Source organism: Halichoerus grypus, chromosome 13 (assembly GCF_964656455.1).
Source record: "Halichoerus grypus chromosome 13, mHalGry1.hap1.1, whole genome shotgun sequence".
Classification (NCBI taxonomy): Eukaryota; Metazoa; Chordata; class Mammalia; order Carnivora; family Phocidae; genus Halichoerus; species Halichoerus grypus.
This window is the reverse complement of record NC_135724.1, coordinates 65,216,241-65,236,347: the sequence shown is the minus strand read 5'-3', so window position 1 is coordinate 65,236,347 and position 20,107 is coordinate 65,216,241. Positions and strand designations below refer to the sequence as shown.

The 20,107-nt window shown below is 37.5% G+C and overlaps 1 protein-coding gene across 5 annotated transcripts in view; it reads left to right on the top strand.

Moving 5' to 3' along the window:
- Window positions 1-20,107, top strand: part of PTPN2 (protein tyrosine phosphatase non-receptor type 2) — an 85,980-nt gene that overhangs the window by 34,684 nt on the left and 31,189 nt on the right. For all 5 annotated transcript variants that reach the window (XM_036102772.2, XM_036102773.2, XM_078060648.1 and 2 more), the window contains 2 exons: window positions 13,262-13,362; window positions 18,178-18,276. In XM_036102772.2, coding sequence (XP_035958665.1) covers window positions 13,262-13,362; window positions 18,178-18,276 — 200 coding nt within the window. The remainder of the gene's footprint in view (window positions 1-13,261; window positions 13,363-18,177; window positions 18,277-20,107) is intronic.

Sequence of the window (20,107 nt, the reverse complement as noted above, 5' to 3'; positions counted from 1 at the left end):
TTTGCTTCTATAGCACTTTATTTCTGTATTCTGGCACAATCTTACCTTCTTATAATTTTGTTTATTACATTTACTCTGTAGAGGAGTGACACTCAACAAGGGTGTTTACCATCCCTGGGAGACATTTTGGAAATTTGTGGGCACTTTTTTTCTTCTGGTATATTTCTGCTCAACTCTTGATATATATTAAAATGGATATTATCTTATTATAAACTACTTTCCATTTATTTTCTTATATATTTCAGTTAGGGCATTATTGATATTAAAAAATTATGTATAGTTTCTGTTATCTCAAATAGTAGGCTAGGAAAGGAGGTATTAAAGACCTCATTTAGCCTCCCCTCTCTCCTCTGAATAATTCAGTCTAAAAGCCCTTGGGGTTGGGGACCAGCATGTGGAAGGCATGTAAATAAGGGGGAAGGCATGCTAGGTGGTGGTGGTGGGGCATGTTTGAAGAGTGGAGGAAAGGTGGAGTGAACCCTGTGATGTTAGATTAAAATTAGTGTATCAGTGTATGAACTCCATTTTCAGTGAATATGGATATACAGATACATAGAAATGTAGATGTGTGTGTGTGCGCATGTTTATATTTCCTAGCCCTGACCACTGAGAAGTCTTGGGAACAATGACACCCTCTTAGCGTTGGGCATGCCTAGCTTTTGATATCCAAATTTCATTCTCCACTAAGAGGAAAAGGGCTCCTTGAAGAAATATCTGACTCTGGGGCTGGGGCAGGGAAAGTATAAGAGTAACCTGGAATGTCTTATAGTCCCAGAAGGTAAGGATGGTCAAGAAATGATGAGGCTATGTCAGAAGGACACAGAAACCATCTTGAAGCCTATGGGCTAAATCTGGGGGTGATTTGAGCATTTGAAATAATAATAATAACCTGCTGAATAAAATAGGAATCCCTGAGTTTACACTGATATAAAGAAATATGAATTAATAAATGGGGAGAAAGGAAAGATCTACCTTAGTGTAGGATGGCAAGTAATAAATGTTGAAATAGATGGTAAACTTGGTGGGTGAAACTTTGATGAGGAACAAAAGATTTACATAATCTTAAAGTGCCCTTATGTAAAATACTTACTAACATAAGAGGGGAATAGTAACTGTGCATAGGAGAAGTTTTACCGACACCAACCTTAAACAAGTAATCATGACCAATAATGGGACACATCACATTGAAATCCTGAACTGCCCTATAGAATGCAGTGAGTACAGAGCATCACTCTGCTGAACTCACCAAAGTGCACAACCTGAACTCAGATGTAGAGAATATCAGACAACTCAAATGGATTGACACTCTGTAGTCTTCAAAGGGTTATAAAAACCCTCCCAAGGGAAAACTGAGGAATGGTTCTAGGTTGGAGACTAAAGAAATATGACATCTAAACCTAACATGTGATTGGGGCACCTGGGTGGCTCAGTCGGTTAAGCGTCGGACTCTTGGTTTTGGCCTAGGTCATGATCTCAGGGTTGTGAGATCAAGCTTTGGCGTCAGGCTCTGCACTCTGTGCAGAGTCTGCTTGGGATTTTCTCTCTCTCTCCCTCTGACCCTTCCCCGACTTGTGCATGCTTGTGCGCTCATGTGCGTGCTCTCTCTCTCTCAATAAATAAATACAATCTTAAAAAAAAAAAAAATGTAACATGTGATCCCGTATTGGATCCTTTTGTTTAAAAGGTATTATTGGGACATTTGGTGAAACTTGAATGGGGTCTGGGTTAATAAAGTATCACTGTTAATTTTATGATTTTGATGGCTATACTGTGGTAAAGTAGGGTTGAGTCCTTTGTAGAAAATACACACAAAAATATTCAGGCGTAATAAGATACCATGTTTGCAACTTGTTGTCATGATTTAGGAAAAAAAATATTTGTATTTTTCTTGCATTTTTCTGTAAGTTTTGAAATTATTTCAACTTAAAAATTTTTAAAAGATTATTAAAAAGGCAGGGGATATTGAATCCTAGTCAGTACATGAAGACAAGAAAAGGAAATAAAAGGCATTCAGATTTGAAAGGAAGAAATAAAAATGTCTCTATTTGCACAAAGTCTAGACCTGATAGTCTACATAGAAAATCCTAAAGAATCTACCAGGAAGTCTCCTGGAACTAATAAGTGAGTTAAACCAGGTTGCTGTATATAAGATCCGCATACAGAAATTAATTATCTTTATAATTACTAGCAATGGACACATGGAAACCAAGATTAAAAATACAGCGTCATTTAGGGGACCTGGGTGGCACTGTCAGTTAAGCATCCCACTCTTGGTTTCTGCTCAGGCCGTGATCTCAGGGTTGTGAGATCGAGCCCTGTGTCAGGCTCCGTGCTCAATGTCGAGTCTACTTGAGATTCTCTCTCCCTCTGCCCCTCCTGCTCATGTTCTCTCTCTCTCTTTCTCTCTCAAATAAATAATTAAAAAAAAATACAAGGTCCTTTATAATTGCTCTTAAAAAAGGAAATATTTTGGAATAAGTCTAACAAAATGTGTATAAGACCTGAATATTGAAAACAACAAAACACTGATAAAAGAAATAAAAATGATCTAAATAAATGGAGAAATATACCATGTTCATGGATTAGAAGTCTCAACATAGTAAGGATGTCAGTTCTCCCCAAATTTTTCTGTAAGTTTAACACAGTTCCTACCAAAATCTCAGGAAGATTTTTTTGTAGCTATAAATAAGCTTACTCTTAAATGAGTGTGAGAAGACAAAGGAACTAAAATAACTAAATTTCAAAAAAGAAGAAGGTGAGGGGCGCCTGGGTGGCTCAGTTGGTTAAGCGACTGCCTTCAGCTCAGGTCATGATCCTGGAGTCCCTGGATCGGGTCCCGCATCGGGCTCCCTGCTCGGCGGGGAGTCTGCTTCTCCCTCTGACCCTTCCGACCCTCTCCCCTCTCATGCTCTCTCTCTCTCTCAGTCTTTCTCTCTCAAATAAATAAATAAAATCTTAAAAAAAAAAAAAAAAAAAAAAAAAAAAAAAAAAAAGAAGAAGGTGAGGAGGAATCATTCTGCCCAATTTGAAGACTTATTGTATAACTATGGTATCAAGACAATGTGGTATTGGCAGAGGGATAGAAACACAGATTGGTAAAATAGAACAGGGAACCTAGAAATAGACTCATGCGAGTATGGTGAACTAATTTTTGATAGAGGTGCAAAGCAATTAAATGGCAGAAGGATGATTTTTTTCAACACTCATTACTTGAACAATTGGACACCCCCAGGCAAAAGAAAAACAAAACCAAAACTCAACCTAAACTTCCTTATACAAAAATTAAAGTGGATCACAGATTCAATATAAAGTGTAAAACTTTTAGAAGAAACAGAAAATTCAGGACCTATGGCTAGGTCAAGAGTTCTTAAGATGACATCAAAAGCACAGTCCATGAAAGAAAAAACTCAGTAAGTTGGAGTAAACCAGAATTAAAAGCTTTTGCTCTGCTAAAGACCCTGATAGGGTGTTGAAGATGAAAAGACAAGGACAGTCTGGGAGAAAATATAAACCACAAAGAATTCATACCTAGAATATATATAGAACTCTCAAAATTCAACAGTAAAAGACCAAACCATAAAACCAAAAGAAGTCCAATTAGGAAATGGGCAAAAGATTATGAACACAAATGGCAGATAAGCATGAAAGCATATGAAAAACATCATTAACTGTTAGGGAAATATCATTAACTATTAGGGAAACATCATTAACCATTAGGGAAATGAAAATTAAAACCGTGTTGGTGAGGGATCACTACATACCCACTGGAACAGCTAAAATAACGAGGCCACAATATTCCAAGAATACAGAAACTGGATCTCATATAAGGCTAGTGAGAACATAAAATGTATGGCCACTTTGGAAAATTGTTTGGCAGTTTTCTTGAAAAGCGAAACATACCTTATATAACCCAGCCTTTGCACTCCTGGGCATTTATCCCAGAGAATTGCAGCCTTCTGTCCATACAGAAATTCATTCATGAATGTTTATAGCAGCTTTATTTGTAGTAGCTCCAAATTGGAAACAGCCCAAATGTCCATCAACGGGTAAGTGGTTAGCAAACTGGTGTATTCATACCATGGCATACTACTCAGCAATAAAAAGAAATGAGCTGTTGACAACATGCAACAAGTTGGGTGGATCTCAGAGGACTCATGCTGAGTCAGAAAATCCAATCTCAAAGGTTACCTATTGTATGATTCCATTTTTATAGCATTCTTGAAATGATAAAATTACAGAGATGGAGAACAGATTAATGGGTTAGGGACAGGGTTGGGGGAAGAGTGTGACTCTAGAGGGTTTGCACAGAGATCTTTGTGGTAATGGAACAGGACTTATCTTGATTGTGGTGGTGGTTGCACAATCTCCACATGTGATAAAATGGCATAGAACTGTACACACCCACACAAATGGGTGCCTGTAAAACAGGACATTGGAGTTATACCAGCATCTGGTCTGGGTTATACCAGCATCTGTCCAGGTTTCTGAATTTGATGCCATCTTGAATTGGGTACTTGGAAAGGGTACTATGCTAGGCAGTGGGAATACATGGTGAACATGACAGAGTCCCAGGCTACAGAGAGCTTAACTCTAACAGAAGGCTGCAGATGGCTGAAAGTGTGGGCACTGCTGCTGCCCCGTGGGCTTAGAGGATCAAAATCTTGCCATAACCGTAGCCTTCTAACGGAGGGCCCCCACTGTAGCCACAGCTCATCACTTGGGCAGCTCTGCTGTAGAGGACTAACACTGGGGACTGGAGGGAGGAGCAGAAATGTACAGGGAGGGAGCTTAACGTCCTGGGGAAACATGGCACATCTTCCAGGACCATTGATTATACTCGGAATGTGGGGAGGGAAGGTGTGATTGCTTATATGTTAAAATACAGACGCACAATGAAGTTGAATTTTTAAGTTCCTATAAATTTTTTTTTGAAGACTTTATTTATTTATTAGAGAGAGAGACAGCAAAAGAGGGAACACAAGCAGGGAGAGTGGGAGAGGGAGAAGCAGGCTTCCCGCTGAGCAGAGAGCCCAGTGTGGGGCTCGATCCCAGGACCCTGGGATCATGACCTGAGCCGAAGGCAGACGCTTAACGACTGAGCCACCCAGGCACCCCGAGTTCCTATAAATTTTTAAGATGAAATAGGACTTTTCAAAGAGTTTTGTATTAAATACTTTTAGGATATTAAGTGAGGGTCATTCATTAAAAATAATTAAGAAGGGTTGGTCCAGTCTAGCCATTTCATCTTACAAGAAAACTGAGACTTAGTGACCTCTTGTTATCACAGGGTGTAGTGCCTCACTAACTTGGACGCTAAAAATGTTTCTCAAGTAGCAGGTTACTCTTCTATATAAATCACAGCTTTGTCTGTGGTCACATAGGTTGGTAGAGCCAGGACAGACTTTGGAATCTACATCTTTAGGCCTCTTAGCCTTCCCTCACCTGTTTTCTTTCATCTGTGCCAGAGTTCCAGGTATCTGTACTAAAAAGTTCTGGAGCTGTCTGAGCTCTTTCTTTCTTGTTGCTGAATTAGGTCACTCTTCAAGTCAGCTAACATAATCTCATCTCCTATGTTGATTTCAGAATGGTTTAATAGTGATTTGTCATTCTAACAAAATTCTACCATAGTTTAATTATTTGAATATGAAAATTTTCTGGAATTTATTTTATAAACAATGCTTGGACACTTGCCAACCTAAATTGTTTAGGACACTCTTCCAAGTAAACACTAAGAAGATGGAAGTACAAACTCTTTCTCTGAGTTGAATTTACGAGGTGAGACTAATGAATCAGTACAGATTTTCTTGATTCTCTGAACCTAAATTGCAGGCTGCTTCCCTTTGTTCACTGGGCTGAAGCTCCATTATTTGTGTCCCTCAGACATTTAGGCACACACCCACCTTAAGGTATTTACTCTGTGCTTGGAACACTCTTAACCAAAATAGTCATATGATTGACCTCCTCCAAGTCTTTGCTTAAATGTCACTGTCTCAGTGAGGCCCACCCTGCAGAATTGCAACCTGCCCTGCTCCCTAGCACAACTATTCCCCTTCACTCTGCTTTCCCCCTCCCCCATAGCATGTGTTACTGTATAAAATATAATTTACTTAGTTGTTTTGCTTATTGCTATCTCCCTTTCTGAGAAGGTAAGCTCCACAAGGGTATGGATGGGTCCTTAGTGTCTATAACAGTCCTCGAATATAGAAAGAATTTAGTAAATATTTGGTCTACTTTGTTTCTGTGGTGTCCCATGGACTTCTGGATGTAAGGAAAGTACTTTACCCCCAATTCCCTCTACCCTCCCATGTTTTAGGCTCTGTCTCTCCTTAAAGCAGAGATTCTGAGTTTCAAGGAAAATGGTGAGGGGCTTCCTGATAAATTGAAATTTAGTATGTCTTATTTTATACAAACTATTAAAGAGGAAAGATGTCCATGTTCCAAAGTACATTAGTGGATTAATTGATTTTACACATTTTAAAAGGATGCTTCCCAGGTGTTCTTTCCATTGCAGAGACTCTTAGGGATAGATTAAAGATCTGTTTTCAATTTGGAAATGTGTGGAAGCCAGATTTAATCAATTAACATTGTCCTATCAAGTTTAGGAACTTAAAATCTTGGTGGATTGAAAGAGATTGAAGTCACAGATAGTCAACCTATTGTTTGAAAAAGATTGAGCCTTCTGGATGTTTCTAGAACACCTGCTTGGTTAGCAAGTTGGTGATGGTGTGTACCTGGGACATGCTTCTTTGTAACTGTCTCCATTCCTGCCACTGTTTGGTTCTGTACTCATCTTTTGATTAAACTGTTAGTGCAGGGGCGCCTGGGTAGCTCAGTGGTTAAGCGTCTGCCTTCGGCTCAGGTCATGGTCCCAGGGTCCTGGGATCGAGCCCCGCATTGGGCTCCCTGCTCCGTGGGAAGCCTGCTTCTCCCTCTCCCACTCCCCCTGCTTGTGTTCCCTCTCTCGCTGTGTCTCTGTCAAATAAATAAATAAAATCTTTAAACTGTTAGTGCATCAGTGTGTTAAATTGTCTTCCTTTTGTTCCAATCTGTCCTCCATAGTGGTGGTGGTTGTTTTCTTGAAATCAAATGTGCTTCTCTCAGTCCTTTAAAGAGCTTCATCGACGTAGCCTGTGCCTGGAGCACGGCACACAAGGCTCTTAAGAGTCTGGCCTCAACATGTTTTGGGACCTCTTCAGCCTTTTTGAATTTGCCAGTCTTTCATGATATACCATTCCCTTTTACTCCTTTTTGTGTGTGTGCTCCTTCTTCATCTTTGTAGCGAAGCCTGTTCATCTCACTCGGCCTCCTCAGGCATCAGTTGGTCAGCTTTCTTCCCACAACACATAGTCCAATAAAGATGGTAGTAGGAATTACTACTTAATAGAATTTTTCCCTTTTTTTAATTTTTATTTTTTTAAGTAATTTTTAATTAAAAAAATTTTTTTAAGCCCATTGCGGAGCTTGAACTCCTGAGCCAAGATCAAGAGTCAGTCACCCAACTGACTGAGCCACCCAGGCACCCCTAGAATTTTTTCTTTTAAAAAGCTTTAAATAAATTATATGTTATTTTTATGTCGTTGTTGCCTGGCTCCTAAAATATATTTGTTGAATGAAAATTGTATATAAAATTGTTGAAGGATTTAAATGTAAAGACTGGACCTTCATGGTAGGGGTTCCTTCAGAGAGGCTGTTCAGAGCAGGTAAGTCATAGTATGGATCTTCATGGAAGTGAGTTTGTGTGACAGAGATGAAGATGGAAGTCATCCTTGATGTAAAGAACAGTGTGAAGGGCGATGCCAGGAAGAATTTAGCGTGTGTGGAAAGAATGGTAAAGGAACCAACTTGGACATACCAGAGACAATGTAGTGTGGGAAATATGTAGTCTCTTAAGTTGTATAAACCTAGTTTGAATCTCCTCTTGTGCTTCTCTAGTGTGTGTTTGGTAATGACTTGATTCCCTGAGTGTCAGTGAAATGAACATGATAATGTCAACTTCATAGGGTTGTAAGGATTGTTGCAGAAATGTAGTAAGGTGTGTCATAACAGACATCCTAGGCCACTAAATTCTATACAGTGATCGTAGTTGGTTATGTCATTAATAAAGGAACTGTTATCAAATTGAGTTTTATTTTCAGAAGAAACAATTGAAATGTTAATACTGTGTTTACTAAGGTGTGTGTTTCTTCATTAATACGGTAGTGCTTTTATGGTGACTTGGATTTTAGTTCTAGCTTTGCTTTTGGCTCATTGCTTGATTCAAGAGAGAAAATTAATAATATTTATGCCTCAGGTATTTAACTTGTAGAGTCAGAGAGGGTCAGCATATCTATGAAATGCTTTGCATTCTTGCAGGGAGGTAACATATAAATATAGACATCAGTATTTGAAAACGTACCGTTTCCCTCTGGTTGAGAACAGGAGAATTGAAGGAGAAAGTCTTTCAGTGCTGTACTAATGGAGCTGGTCTTCTCCTTCCCCAGTTGATGATAATGACTTTTTATCTCTGCCTTGGTATAACCTAGGAGGATGGTTATGATGAGTGTGAATTCTTTTTCCTGTTTGACCTGGAAGACTTTTGAAAAGGAGATCTTTTTACAATAATGATAAAAGGTGAACCAGTGAAGGGGGTAGGGGTGTTAAAAAAAAAAAAAAAAGGCTTATTGTGACATTGAAAGAGGAAGCTAATCTGTACTGTCAGCTCAGGCCACAGCTAGAGCGTCATTTCTTGACAGATGAAACCATTTCTCAGAAAACCTACTGTTTGAGGGTGGGAGGTGAAGGGAATATTCATCAGAAGTTTGCTCAATTTTTATCCAATTTACAAGCTACAATTCTATTGGATATTGCATTTCTTCATTCACTTGTAGACAAGAATTAAGAACAGATGGTGCCCCCCATTTAAAATGTATATATTCTTGATTGTTCAGCTTTTGGTGTTATTAGATGTTGAGAATTAAGAATTCCTGTGATTGCCTAAAACTAATGATGTAATGTATGGGGATTAACATAACAATAAAAAAAATAAAAAAAAAAAGAATTCCTGTGATTGCTTTTTGTATCTCATGCAATGTAGTTTGAACTGTCTTCATTTTTCTCCCTTTGCTGGATTTTTTTAAAAAATAGAAAAGAGGGAGATAACCATATACTGAACTTAGAATGATGATAAAGCACTGGGGGCTTTGGGGCTTAATACTTAGAACCTCCAGGTTATAGGACTCTTTCTATTTGATAATCTCATTTCAGAGGTTTCTGGGCCGAATAAACTCTGGGAGAGGACAAAGCATTTAACTTTCTGGTGTTTTTATTTTTGTTTTTTTGTACTAATTCAAAAGTCAGAAGTTTGGTTTGGAAGAACACTTCACAGATTTTGGGCTAATAGTAATAGGGCAGAGAAAGGGGACATTCTGACTCTCAGGTTGTGAGGGGACCTGTGTCCACTCTCGTAGATATTGTAAACCACACATGAAGTGATTCTTAATTGGAGAAGAGGCATTGTCTGTTATCTTTGCTAGAGAATATAAATCATAAAGTCACAATTTCTCATAAAAAGGCTTTGATAGTTTCACTTCCTGAAATGTACTGTATAGTTACTATCTTTGTAGATAGTTTTAACATGATATGTTTTACTTAACACTAGAAACGCTCTTACTTTTTTTTTCCTACGGAATCAGAATGTTAATTATGATTTGAAGTTTTTATTAATATTCTTAATAAAGCAGAAGAATTAAAATAAATTTCTAATAATGTAGGTGAATTTCAGAGTTTTATTTTTAATTAGTCCTGAGGAGAAAATATAGGTTCAACCAACATTTGTAGCCAGTTCTAAATTGCTAGAGTTTTCCCAAGGATTACCTTCCTTTTTTAGTCTTAATCTGCTAGCAACATTGAAAAAAAAAGTTTTTTCTGAGAAAATTCAGTCTTCCTTTGCTTTTGTTGACTATATATAATAAATGTGAGAGGGTAGCAGGGCCGCCATTTGGCGCCAAACTCTGCAGGACCCTGGGTGTCTTTTAGGTAGCACCCTGCTCCCCTTTGGTCAGACCTTAGGGCTCCAGGAAATGTATTTGTGCTTTTACGTGTGATTCGGTGTTTTCAACATATTGGAGTGACAGCTGGTGTAGATTTTAAAGCTAGAGGGAAAATAACTGAATTCTAGTTCAAGGTCCTGAGGGCAGGGTGTCAAATACTCTTAAAAACAAACTGTTGAAGGTCTTTCTCTGAGTTTATTTCTTATTTCCTCCAGAACTTTGGATGGCAACCTGCAAGATAACTCAATTCCCAGCGCCCTGGAGAGGAACCTTCCCAGTTTTTATGGATTCTTGCTTCTGTTGGCCAAATTGCTTTTTTCACTTGTGCAATAGATATGATTAACCTTTGGGGTTTGTGTTCTTTCTGTGATTACAACATGAGGAAATACATTCCTTTGGTATTATATTCTAGTGGAATGCGAATTTTAGGGATGGTGTAGCATTCTAAAAGGGGACATTCTGATATATCAGTGTTATCTAGAAGATATATGGTCTTTGTTTTGCTAATTGGATAGCTGACCTTTTTACCATCTCACACAATTTAACAGTTAAAGGGTGATTAAGCTGTTAAAAAAAAAAAGTGACTGTTTAAAAAAAAAGTGCTTGCTGACATCATCTTTCCGAGAACACTAGTATAAGTGATTTACTATAACAAGATCGTAGTTTTTCCTGTTGGCAAATGACATGTAATATTTACAGAGGTCTTGGGTTCAGTCCAGCAGAAACATCTCAGATAAATTGATGTGTGAAACTGTAGCCATTTAACATTTTCTTTCATATGGAGATAATGTAAACAGTTTTTTGTTTTGTTTTTTAAGTTTAAAAGTGGAGAGAAAAAGGATATTTAGTATAAATTTCCTTCAGGGGAGCAGTTTAAATCGAATGTATTCTCCAGAGTTAAACATCAGACGTGTTTGGTTTATAATTCAGTTACATTCTTCTGACAGTTGTATATTTAGGATACTAAGCCTGTGTTAACTCTGTTATTATGCACATGCCTTCTCTCTCTGAGAAAACTTCTCCTTTTCCATCAAAATGATATAAAGTAAAGTTTTGTAGACTACATATTTACATCAGCATAAATTCTAAATCTGTGAGATTTTTACATTTTTTAACCCTAAAGCATGTTTTTTAATGGCTCCATTAAAGTAGTACGTCTTTCATATATACTGTAATTTAACTGTTGTTGGACATTTTGGAAATTTGTGTTATTTCCCCTTTTGTGTGTTACTGTTAATCCCTGTGTCTGTCTCTGGCTATATGCATTGGTTTCATTCACAGAAATGGGAACCTTGGATTTTAAAGGATTTACACCTGTTACTCTAAACCAGGCATCTGAAAAGTTCTCTTATAGTTTCATCTAGTGCTTACTAAGGGGCTAGACGTGGCCTGGACAGCACTGGGCATTATCATTTAAAAAACTAAAAACAAACAAAAAATTTTGCCAAAAATTTTTAAATAAAAAAAAGTTATCTTTTCATTTTAATTTGTATTTCTTTGATTAATAGTGAGAATAGTCTTTTGTGTATTGTCCTTGTTCACTTTTAAAAACGGGGTCTCTGTCATTTCTTATTGATTTATAGGTACTCTACATATCTTAATGCTTTGGTTGTATTTTGGTTTTTCTTAGTAGGATTCATGACATTTTCTTAATTTTTGAGGCCTGTTTTTATAATTGATGTATAGTGGACCTACAGTATTATATTAGTTTCAGGTGTACAGTATAATGATTCAACATTTATATACATTCTGAAATGCTTATTACCCCAATAAGTGTAATTACCGTCTGTTACCATAGAAAGTTATTACAATATTATTGACTATAGGGGCGCCTGGGTGGCTCAGTGGTTAAGCGTCTGCCTTCGGCTCAGGTCATGATCCCAGGGTCAGGGGATCAAGCCCCACATTGGGCTCCCTGCTCAGCAGGAAGCCTGCTTCTCCCTCTCCCACTCCCCCTGCTTATGTTCCCTCTCTCTCGCTGTGTCACTCTGTGTCAAATAAATAAATACAATCTTTAAAAAATATATATTATCGACTGTATTCCCTGTGCTGTACTTTCCATCCAGGGGACTGACTTATAACCGGAAGTTTGTAACTCTTAATACCCTTCACCTATTTTGCTCATCTCCCCACCCTCCTCCTCTCTGACAACCACTGGTTTTGTTCTCTGTGTTTATGAGTCTGTTTCTGTTTTTTATTTGTTTTGTTCTTTTAGATTCCACATATAAGTGAAGTCATATGGTCTTTGTTTGTTTTTGCCTGACTTATTTCAATTGGTATAATACCCTGTAGGTCATCCATGTTGTTGCATATGGTGATATTTTTACTTTTAAAAGCAAGAAATATATTTAAACTAGATATATTTATATTGTTGTAACACGATCTAAGTAATGAAGCATTTTTAGTTGTCTTGTAAAGAATTAGAACATTCCAGGGTGCCTGCTGGTTCAGTCAGTAGAGCATGCGACTCTTAATCTTGGGTTTGTGAGTTGGAGCCTACTTAAAAAAAAAAAAAAAGAGGGCTCCTGGGTGGCTCAGTTGCTTAAGCAACTTCCTTCGGCTCAGGTCATGATCCTGGAGTCCCAGGATCGAGTCCCACATCGGGCTCCCTGCTCAGCGGGGAGTCTGCTTCTCCCTCTGACCCTCCCCCCTCTCGTGTTCTCTCTCTCTCTCATTCTCTCTCTCTCTCAAATAAATAAATAAAATCTTAAAAATATATTTAAAAAAAAGAAAGAAAAAGAATTAGAGTATTCCATCTGTATTTTAAAATTTTTAGCTTAATTTAAATATAAGTACTGAAAATTATTTAAATATAGTTGAATGCAGGTCAGTTGAGGAATGAAGAAAATGAACTGTAGTTACCATGGTTTTTTGTAGATAGACCTATCAGTTCTTAGGCACCAAGATTCTAAATGATCCTTTTACTTTTAGGACGGTAGGTGCCTTATTCCTTTTACTATATTTTACTCTTTGGTCAATTTTTCTAGTTACGGTAGCTAGCCTACTACAAACAAAAGCATTTGCAATACTACAGTAACAAACAACAAGATTTCATTTTTATACTTCCTTTGAAAAAGGGAATAATTCAGGACTTGACTCAACTCTCTGTGGTGGTAATTTATTTTTCTTTGTTTCTTCTATCATTTTATAAATACCTAGAACATTAATATTAAAGTAAAAAAAGAAATGAGAAGTTTGAAATGACAATTATGGTTTATCCTTCTCTGTTTCAGATGATCACAGTCGTGTTAAGCTGCAAAATGCTGAAAATGATTATATAAATGCCAGTTTAGTTGATATAGAAGAGGCGCAAAGGAGTTACATCTTAACACAGGCAAGTGATGTGATGTCAAGCAGATGCTTTGCAGTGCAGTTATTGTGGTTGGTCTGCTTTGAAACACAGCTAAAAGGATGTCTTTACTTCTTTTGGAAATGAAATGCCATTTCAGTTTTTTCTGTTGTTATGTACTAAAATGTAGACATTTCAGTGTTTTGCAGGTTTGTATGTGAATATGAAATTAAAGTTATTTTTAAAAAGGAAAATTTTTTAACAAATGGCTTATACCAGTTCTTTTAAGGCAAATTATCATCCTTTACATTGATACAAAATGTTTGTTAATGCTTTGTTAGGTTCTCTTCACATAATCTGTATCATAACCAGAGGCCCTTTGAAGGCCCTTCTCGACCCCCTTCTCTGGCACGTATTTTCAGAGGATATGAACATGCTTCAGTGATGTCTGGCCTTTGTTCAGAGTGAGGGTGGTAAGGCTGGGAGTCCAGAAAGCATGAGGGTTCCTTGTGGCATTCTGACTGACTGCTTCTTGGCACATTGGCCACACCCATATCCCAGCACTATTCTTTCATTCTTTGATAATAGAAATTATTTTGGTTTATCCACACCAGCTGCCCTTTATCAAATGACAGAGGCTTAATGAGCAGTGCTGTTACATCCCCCAGTTAATGATTTTGAAATTCAAAAGATAAGCTATATATTCATAATATTTGAGCTTTTTAAAAATTTGGATCAGAATAACCTGTTATTGAAAGAGACAACAGTTTCATATAGTAAAAAGATCTTCTATTAGACTATTTCTAATTGACAGGAAATGAAAAATAATTACTTCATTTTACTTAAAGTAGCTGCTATATGTTAAAAAAAGAAAAAGAGAAACTATGTAAAAAAAAAAAACTGGCAAGGAACATAAATTCACAGTTAAAGAAAAATATAAAGGTATACAATACACCTATGAAAAGATATTCAATTTTTCTAGTCATTAGGGAATATAATTTTAAACCAGTGTTCAGTTATCACTTTTCACCAGTGAAAATAGCAGAGATTTAAAAGTTACTCAGTGGTTAAATATGTACAGACATAAAGATATATGTGAGGGTGTTTGTTGCAACTTAATTTTAATAGCACAGGACCAGAAATAATAGGACAGAAATAATCTGTGAGGGACTGGCTAAATAAATTACACCTATACCATTAATATTGGTTATTTCTAAGAATTAGGAATAATTAGACTTTAATTTGTTGTTTTCTGCCTTTTTGTAATATTTGGAGCTTTTCTTAGGAGTGTTCATGACTTATTTATTTATTTTTGTGTGTGTGTGAGTAAAGCGATAGAAGTTTATTAAGTGAGGATACAGAAAAAGCTCTCGAGTGAGAGGGGTCCCAACAGGGTTGCCCTCAGGACATCTTTAATAAACTCATTTTTAGAATTTTAATTTACTTTTTATCTTAAAAATCTATAATGTTCAAAAATAGAGAAAATAATTACCCTAGATCCCTTATCACACTCCTTTCTTCCTCGCTCTCTTCTTTTTTCCCAGTCTTGTTCATAATTCTAAATTTTGTAGGTACTTCTCAGGATTCTGGTTTAGGAGTTATTTCCCCTTTTTCAGTCTATACTCGAGACTTCAATTCTCTGGAACCATATGTTCAACCTTTATATCTTAAGAGAATGTAGACACTGGATTCACAGCATCTGTGCCCAAATCCTGGTCCAACTACTTCATTGGGTATTCATTCATCTGACAAAGATTTATTGAGTACCTACTCTGTGGTAGGCATTGTTTAAATAAAACAGACAGTGGGGCACCTGAGTAGCTCAGTCGGTTAAGCATCCTACTCTTGATTTCAGCTCAGGTCATGATCTCAGGGTTGTAAGCTCCAGCTCCACGTCGGGCTCCATGCTGAGTGTGGAATCTGCTTGAGATTCTCTCTCTTTCCCTCTCCAACTGCCCCTCCCCCCTCTTAAAATTTTTTTAAAAATTAAATAGACATTAAGCAAAACCCTGTTGTTATGAACTTTACATCATAGTAGGAAATAAAATTAATAACAGCTAGCAGTTTTGTAACCTTATTCTGTACTTTATGTGTCTTGTATAATTTAAGGCTCAGGATAACTCTCTGGTAAACACTGTCATCACCCTGGTTTAATGCACGAGGAATTAGCTAAAGACCAGGTACATTAAACTTTACCAAGCCCATACAACAAGTGAGTTGAAGCCAGAATTTGAAGCCCATTGGCTCCATGGGTCATGCTCTTATTAATCATTCAGCTCTACAACCATAAGATTGCTGTGTGACCTTGGACAAGCTGCCTAACTCCCCAAGCCTATATATATATATATTTATATTATAGATGTATACCTATATTATCTGTGAAACAGTGCTGAGTGAAACTCTTACAGTTCCTGGTACTGTGGTAAGCCCTCCATGGATTATTCGTTGTGGCATTTGTTACTGCTTTTTATTAGTAGTAGTAATAGAAGTAATAATAATCCTCTCATAAAATATTGTAAATCCCATAATGATAAAGAAATTGCCTACTAATTGTGTTTAAGTGTCCTGTCCCTATTGGACTGCTCTGTGTGTCCTGACAGAGGTCCCTGCATTTAGAGCTAGAGGACTCAGAAGGCTGTCTTTAGCTTTTTATTCTTTCCTGAATTTTCCCCCTATATTTTCCAGGTCTTAACTGGATATTTTTACCCAGATGACTCATTTACATTGCAAATTCTGTATTTTCTACATCTAACTTTTTTTTTTTTTTTTTTAAACCAAGCCAGCTTCCTTCCTGTTTTTCTCACCTGGGTTAAAGCTATGCTCATCATCTACCGAATCCTAATGCAGTTGCTTTTTGTTCCCTTGCTACCAGTCCCTCCCTTCCTAATTCATCTTTAGCAATGCCTTCAGAATTATTTTTTAACATACAAATCTGATGATATTGCTTTACTTCTTAAAAAGTTTGGTGACTATTTCCTGTATTCAAGACCCTCCACACACTATACAGTGTGATTTCCTACTGCATATTTACCTCTACTTTGCCCTCATTGATTTCTTTGTCCCTCCCAGATGTACCCTATACTTGCATGTGCCTTGTCTTATGCTTGGAATGGGCCCTGACTTGCTCCCTGTCCTTCTACAACGCCTTCCTGTATCAGTGCCCTCCTCATTTTTAAAGCTGTGCTGTAGCATCCTTTCTACTCTCGAAGATCTGATGGTTCACCTCTTACTCTTGTGGCACTTGATATGTTTCAGTTAGTAGGACAAGGACTTCTCCTTGCCTCTTAGTAAACTCTTTGAAGGCTGAGAATATTTTACAGGACAGAGAAAACTAGAGATGCTGAATGTTTATAAACCTTAGCTGTTCTAATTGTCCTTTGTTGCTTCTTTTTGTCACCTTTTTCCTCTGAATTTTTTAAAAAATATATCAGTCCTTGCTATAAATCTCCATTTCGGGGGGAAAAACATTTGTTAATGTTGCTTGTAGGTGGAAGAGCTGAGAGATACCCTCCCCACCAACCACCTTAGAACCACTGACAGAATGTGTTTTGTGTTTCCATATGTATACACGCTGAGTGACTTCTGGTGAATTGATAGATCCATTTTTTCAGATGAAAGAAAAGGCTTTCGTTTTACTGGGGATTTTCTCACTTTGTTTTGTTTTAGAAGTAGATCAAGTAATAGATAATATACATTAAGTGAGTAGAACAGTATCTTCAAACATTTGGTTGTCATTACTTAGGATTCTAAGTCGATTTCTGGCCTTTTTATAACTTAGAAGCTTAGAGTTTATTAATTTAAATAATATTAATAGAACATCTGCTACAAACCAGGGAATACAATTGCCCAAAAGATGCTTTCAGCCTCAAACCATGTGAATCACCTTGTTTGACATGGGAAGCTGAAGTTCAGGAGACCTGGCCTCCAGCCCCTGAAGCTGCCTCTCCCTCTGTCCTCTGAGGAAAATGCTTGCTGACTTGCGTTAGCTGCAGCAGAGCCTCATTCGTTTTCACCTTTAACATTAGTTATAATTTGACCATGGCCTTTTCATCTCCTATTTGCCCTTTTTTCTGCCCTGTGCTACCGCCAAGCAAAATGTGAAGATAACTGGATTTGATTTTTTCTTCCCCCATGGCAGTACTGTAATATGCACGATTGCCCCTTTTAAGTCCTCTGTTGAGGTCGCACATGCTGTGGTTTTTGTAGATTAACAGCTTCTTAGTGGTTCAGACACTTTGAAATTTCCGCTTTTTCTGGAAATCTTGTTCTAATTTACTTGGGGTGGTTGGTTGGTCAGTGACGGCACCGATTTCCTCTTTTGTAGGACTGCCATGGATCCATGGCAGGCAGGGCCTCTCTTCCTGCTGTGGAAGCTGAAAGGGACAGAGATTTCCTTTGCAGCTGGAACATGACCAGTCAGTTATCCCTGCCCATGGTTTTGACTCCGGTTTGTTTAAAGGTTATGCGTGATGGCTGTAGCCACCTTAGCACTGGCGATGCCAGCAAAGCAAGGTGAGAGTAGTACCAGCGTCAGGAGCACTGTGCCAGGCTGACTCCTTTGAGCAGAATCTTGCCTTTACATTGGTTCCCACTGAAGCCTGGCTTTCCAGCCCTCAACTCTGAAAGTCATCTGATAGCCTGAAAGATTCCTTTTCTGCCTAAGTCAATAAAAGTCAGTTTTGATCATTTATAAGCAACGAGTACAGACCTATTTTTTTAACTCAAGTGGATTTAAAGTCATGATTTACTTATTATGATTCAATACATTGTTCTTAAACCGGAAGCATACTTGAGGGAATTTTCCTTGAACCTTGTTCCATCTCCTTTCTCTTACCTCCTTTTTCTTCTCTGTTCTTACAGGGCCCACTTCCTAATACAGGTTGCCATTTCTGGCTCATGGTTTGGCAGCAAAAAACCAAAGCAGTTGTCATGCTAAACCGAGTTGTGGAGAAGGAATCGGTGAGTAATACTTAATATTTACAACTTAGTGTACTGCCTGTATCATTAGCTTATGAATGTTTTCATACTTCCTTTGGGATATTCATTCATTTACTGGTTTTGGCCTTGAATTGCTAAAGGCTAGTAGTCAGGGTATTTCTGACCAGAAGTAGTATATCCTTTTCCTTTCTTGCCTTAAGTATTTAAGTAATAGTTGTACACCACTACCTTCCAGAATGTAAATGTAATGAGACAAATATTGACCAGTGGTGACATAGATCTTTGGAATCCCTAGGCTTTATTAGAATTTTTATAATTATTATCAAAATCTTGAAAAGTTTAGAAAGGATTAAAGTGACAGGTTTTTGTTAACCTATATGAATTTTTATTGGCTCTTAGGTCACGAGACAGTAAGTTTGGGAATGTATAAATATATAAAACTTGAGGTACAGTCTAAACACAGTGCTAATTAGTTAAGTCTTTTAACTTTTGTAGCTTTAGATCCTTTTCTGTCAGAGAAGCAAATTGGAAAGTATTGTCAGTAAGGTCTCTTCCAGCCTAAGATCTTCTTCGGATTCCTGATTCTTTTTTCTAAATTCATATTTGGTGGCTTTCGATGGTGCTGCAAATTATTCTACTCTCTTTCTAATCCTGAGTCGCATTCACATACCAGAATGTCCAGCAATATTGGCATAATTATTTACAGTGGCTTTTTCATGGCTTCCAGTGTGACTTAAAAATTAAGTGATGATGACGACATTGTTTGAACAATTTGAGCAGCGTTGCAAAGTAGATGATTTATAAGTTTCATCTCTCCTCTTGGAGCATAATTAGTATATTAATAAGATAAGACTGCTACTAGAAATTAGAAATCATATTTATGGTGGTTGGATCTAGATGCTTAAAAAGATTCAGGTTTAATTATTTTGGGGAAGATTACTTCATGAGTGATACTGTTTTGTTTATGAAGAAGCCCATAATGTCTGATTATCTTTCTTTTTGCGGCGTTAGCAGCCATTGCTGGTCAGTGCTTAGTTCCTTAATTAGTTACAGGTTACAAAATAGTGATATTCCAATTTTACCATTTCTTCTTAAATTTTTGTTGGAATACTTCTATAGAAAGAAACTTTCGGAGTGCCTGACTCTTGGTTTAGGCTTATGTCATGATCTCAGGGTCGTGAGATCAAGCCCCACGTTGGGCTCCGCACTCAGCATGGAGTCTGCTTAAGTTTCTGCTTAAGTTTCCCTCTGCCTCCCCTCCCCTCTTTCTCTCTCTAATAAGTAAATCTTTAAAAAAACAAAGAAAAGAAAAGAAACTTCCCTTCTAGTTAGTTGACCACTTTTATATAGGAAAAGGAGTTTACAAAATAGTTAATTCCCTAGTGTCTTCAGCAGGTGACCAGTTAGGTTTTTTTGGTGTGGGGGCAGGGGCAGGAGGGGATCGATTATTATGAACTCATAGATTTTTTTTTTTTTCAGATTTTATTTATTTATTTGACAGAGAGACAGCAAGAGAGGGAACACAAGCGGGGAGTGGGAGAGGGGGAGAAGCAGGCTTCCCACTGAGCAGGGAGTCTGATGCAGGGCTCAATCCCAGGACCCTGGGATCATGACCTGAGCTGAAGGCAGACGCTTAACGACTGAGCCACCCAGACTCCCCTGAATTCATAGATTTAAACATCTTTGATGTACTTCACTCCATTGCAGTTATTATCCGTCTTAGTAGTTGAATTATTCCTCTGTTGGCTAGCAGGAATCTCTTCAAGTTGGGCTCTGAGTCAGAAATCCAAGAGATAAAACCAAAGAGTCTTTAATAATTTTCTTACTATCTGGGATGACTACTTAACCTCTT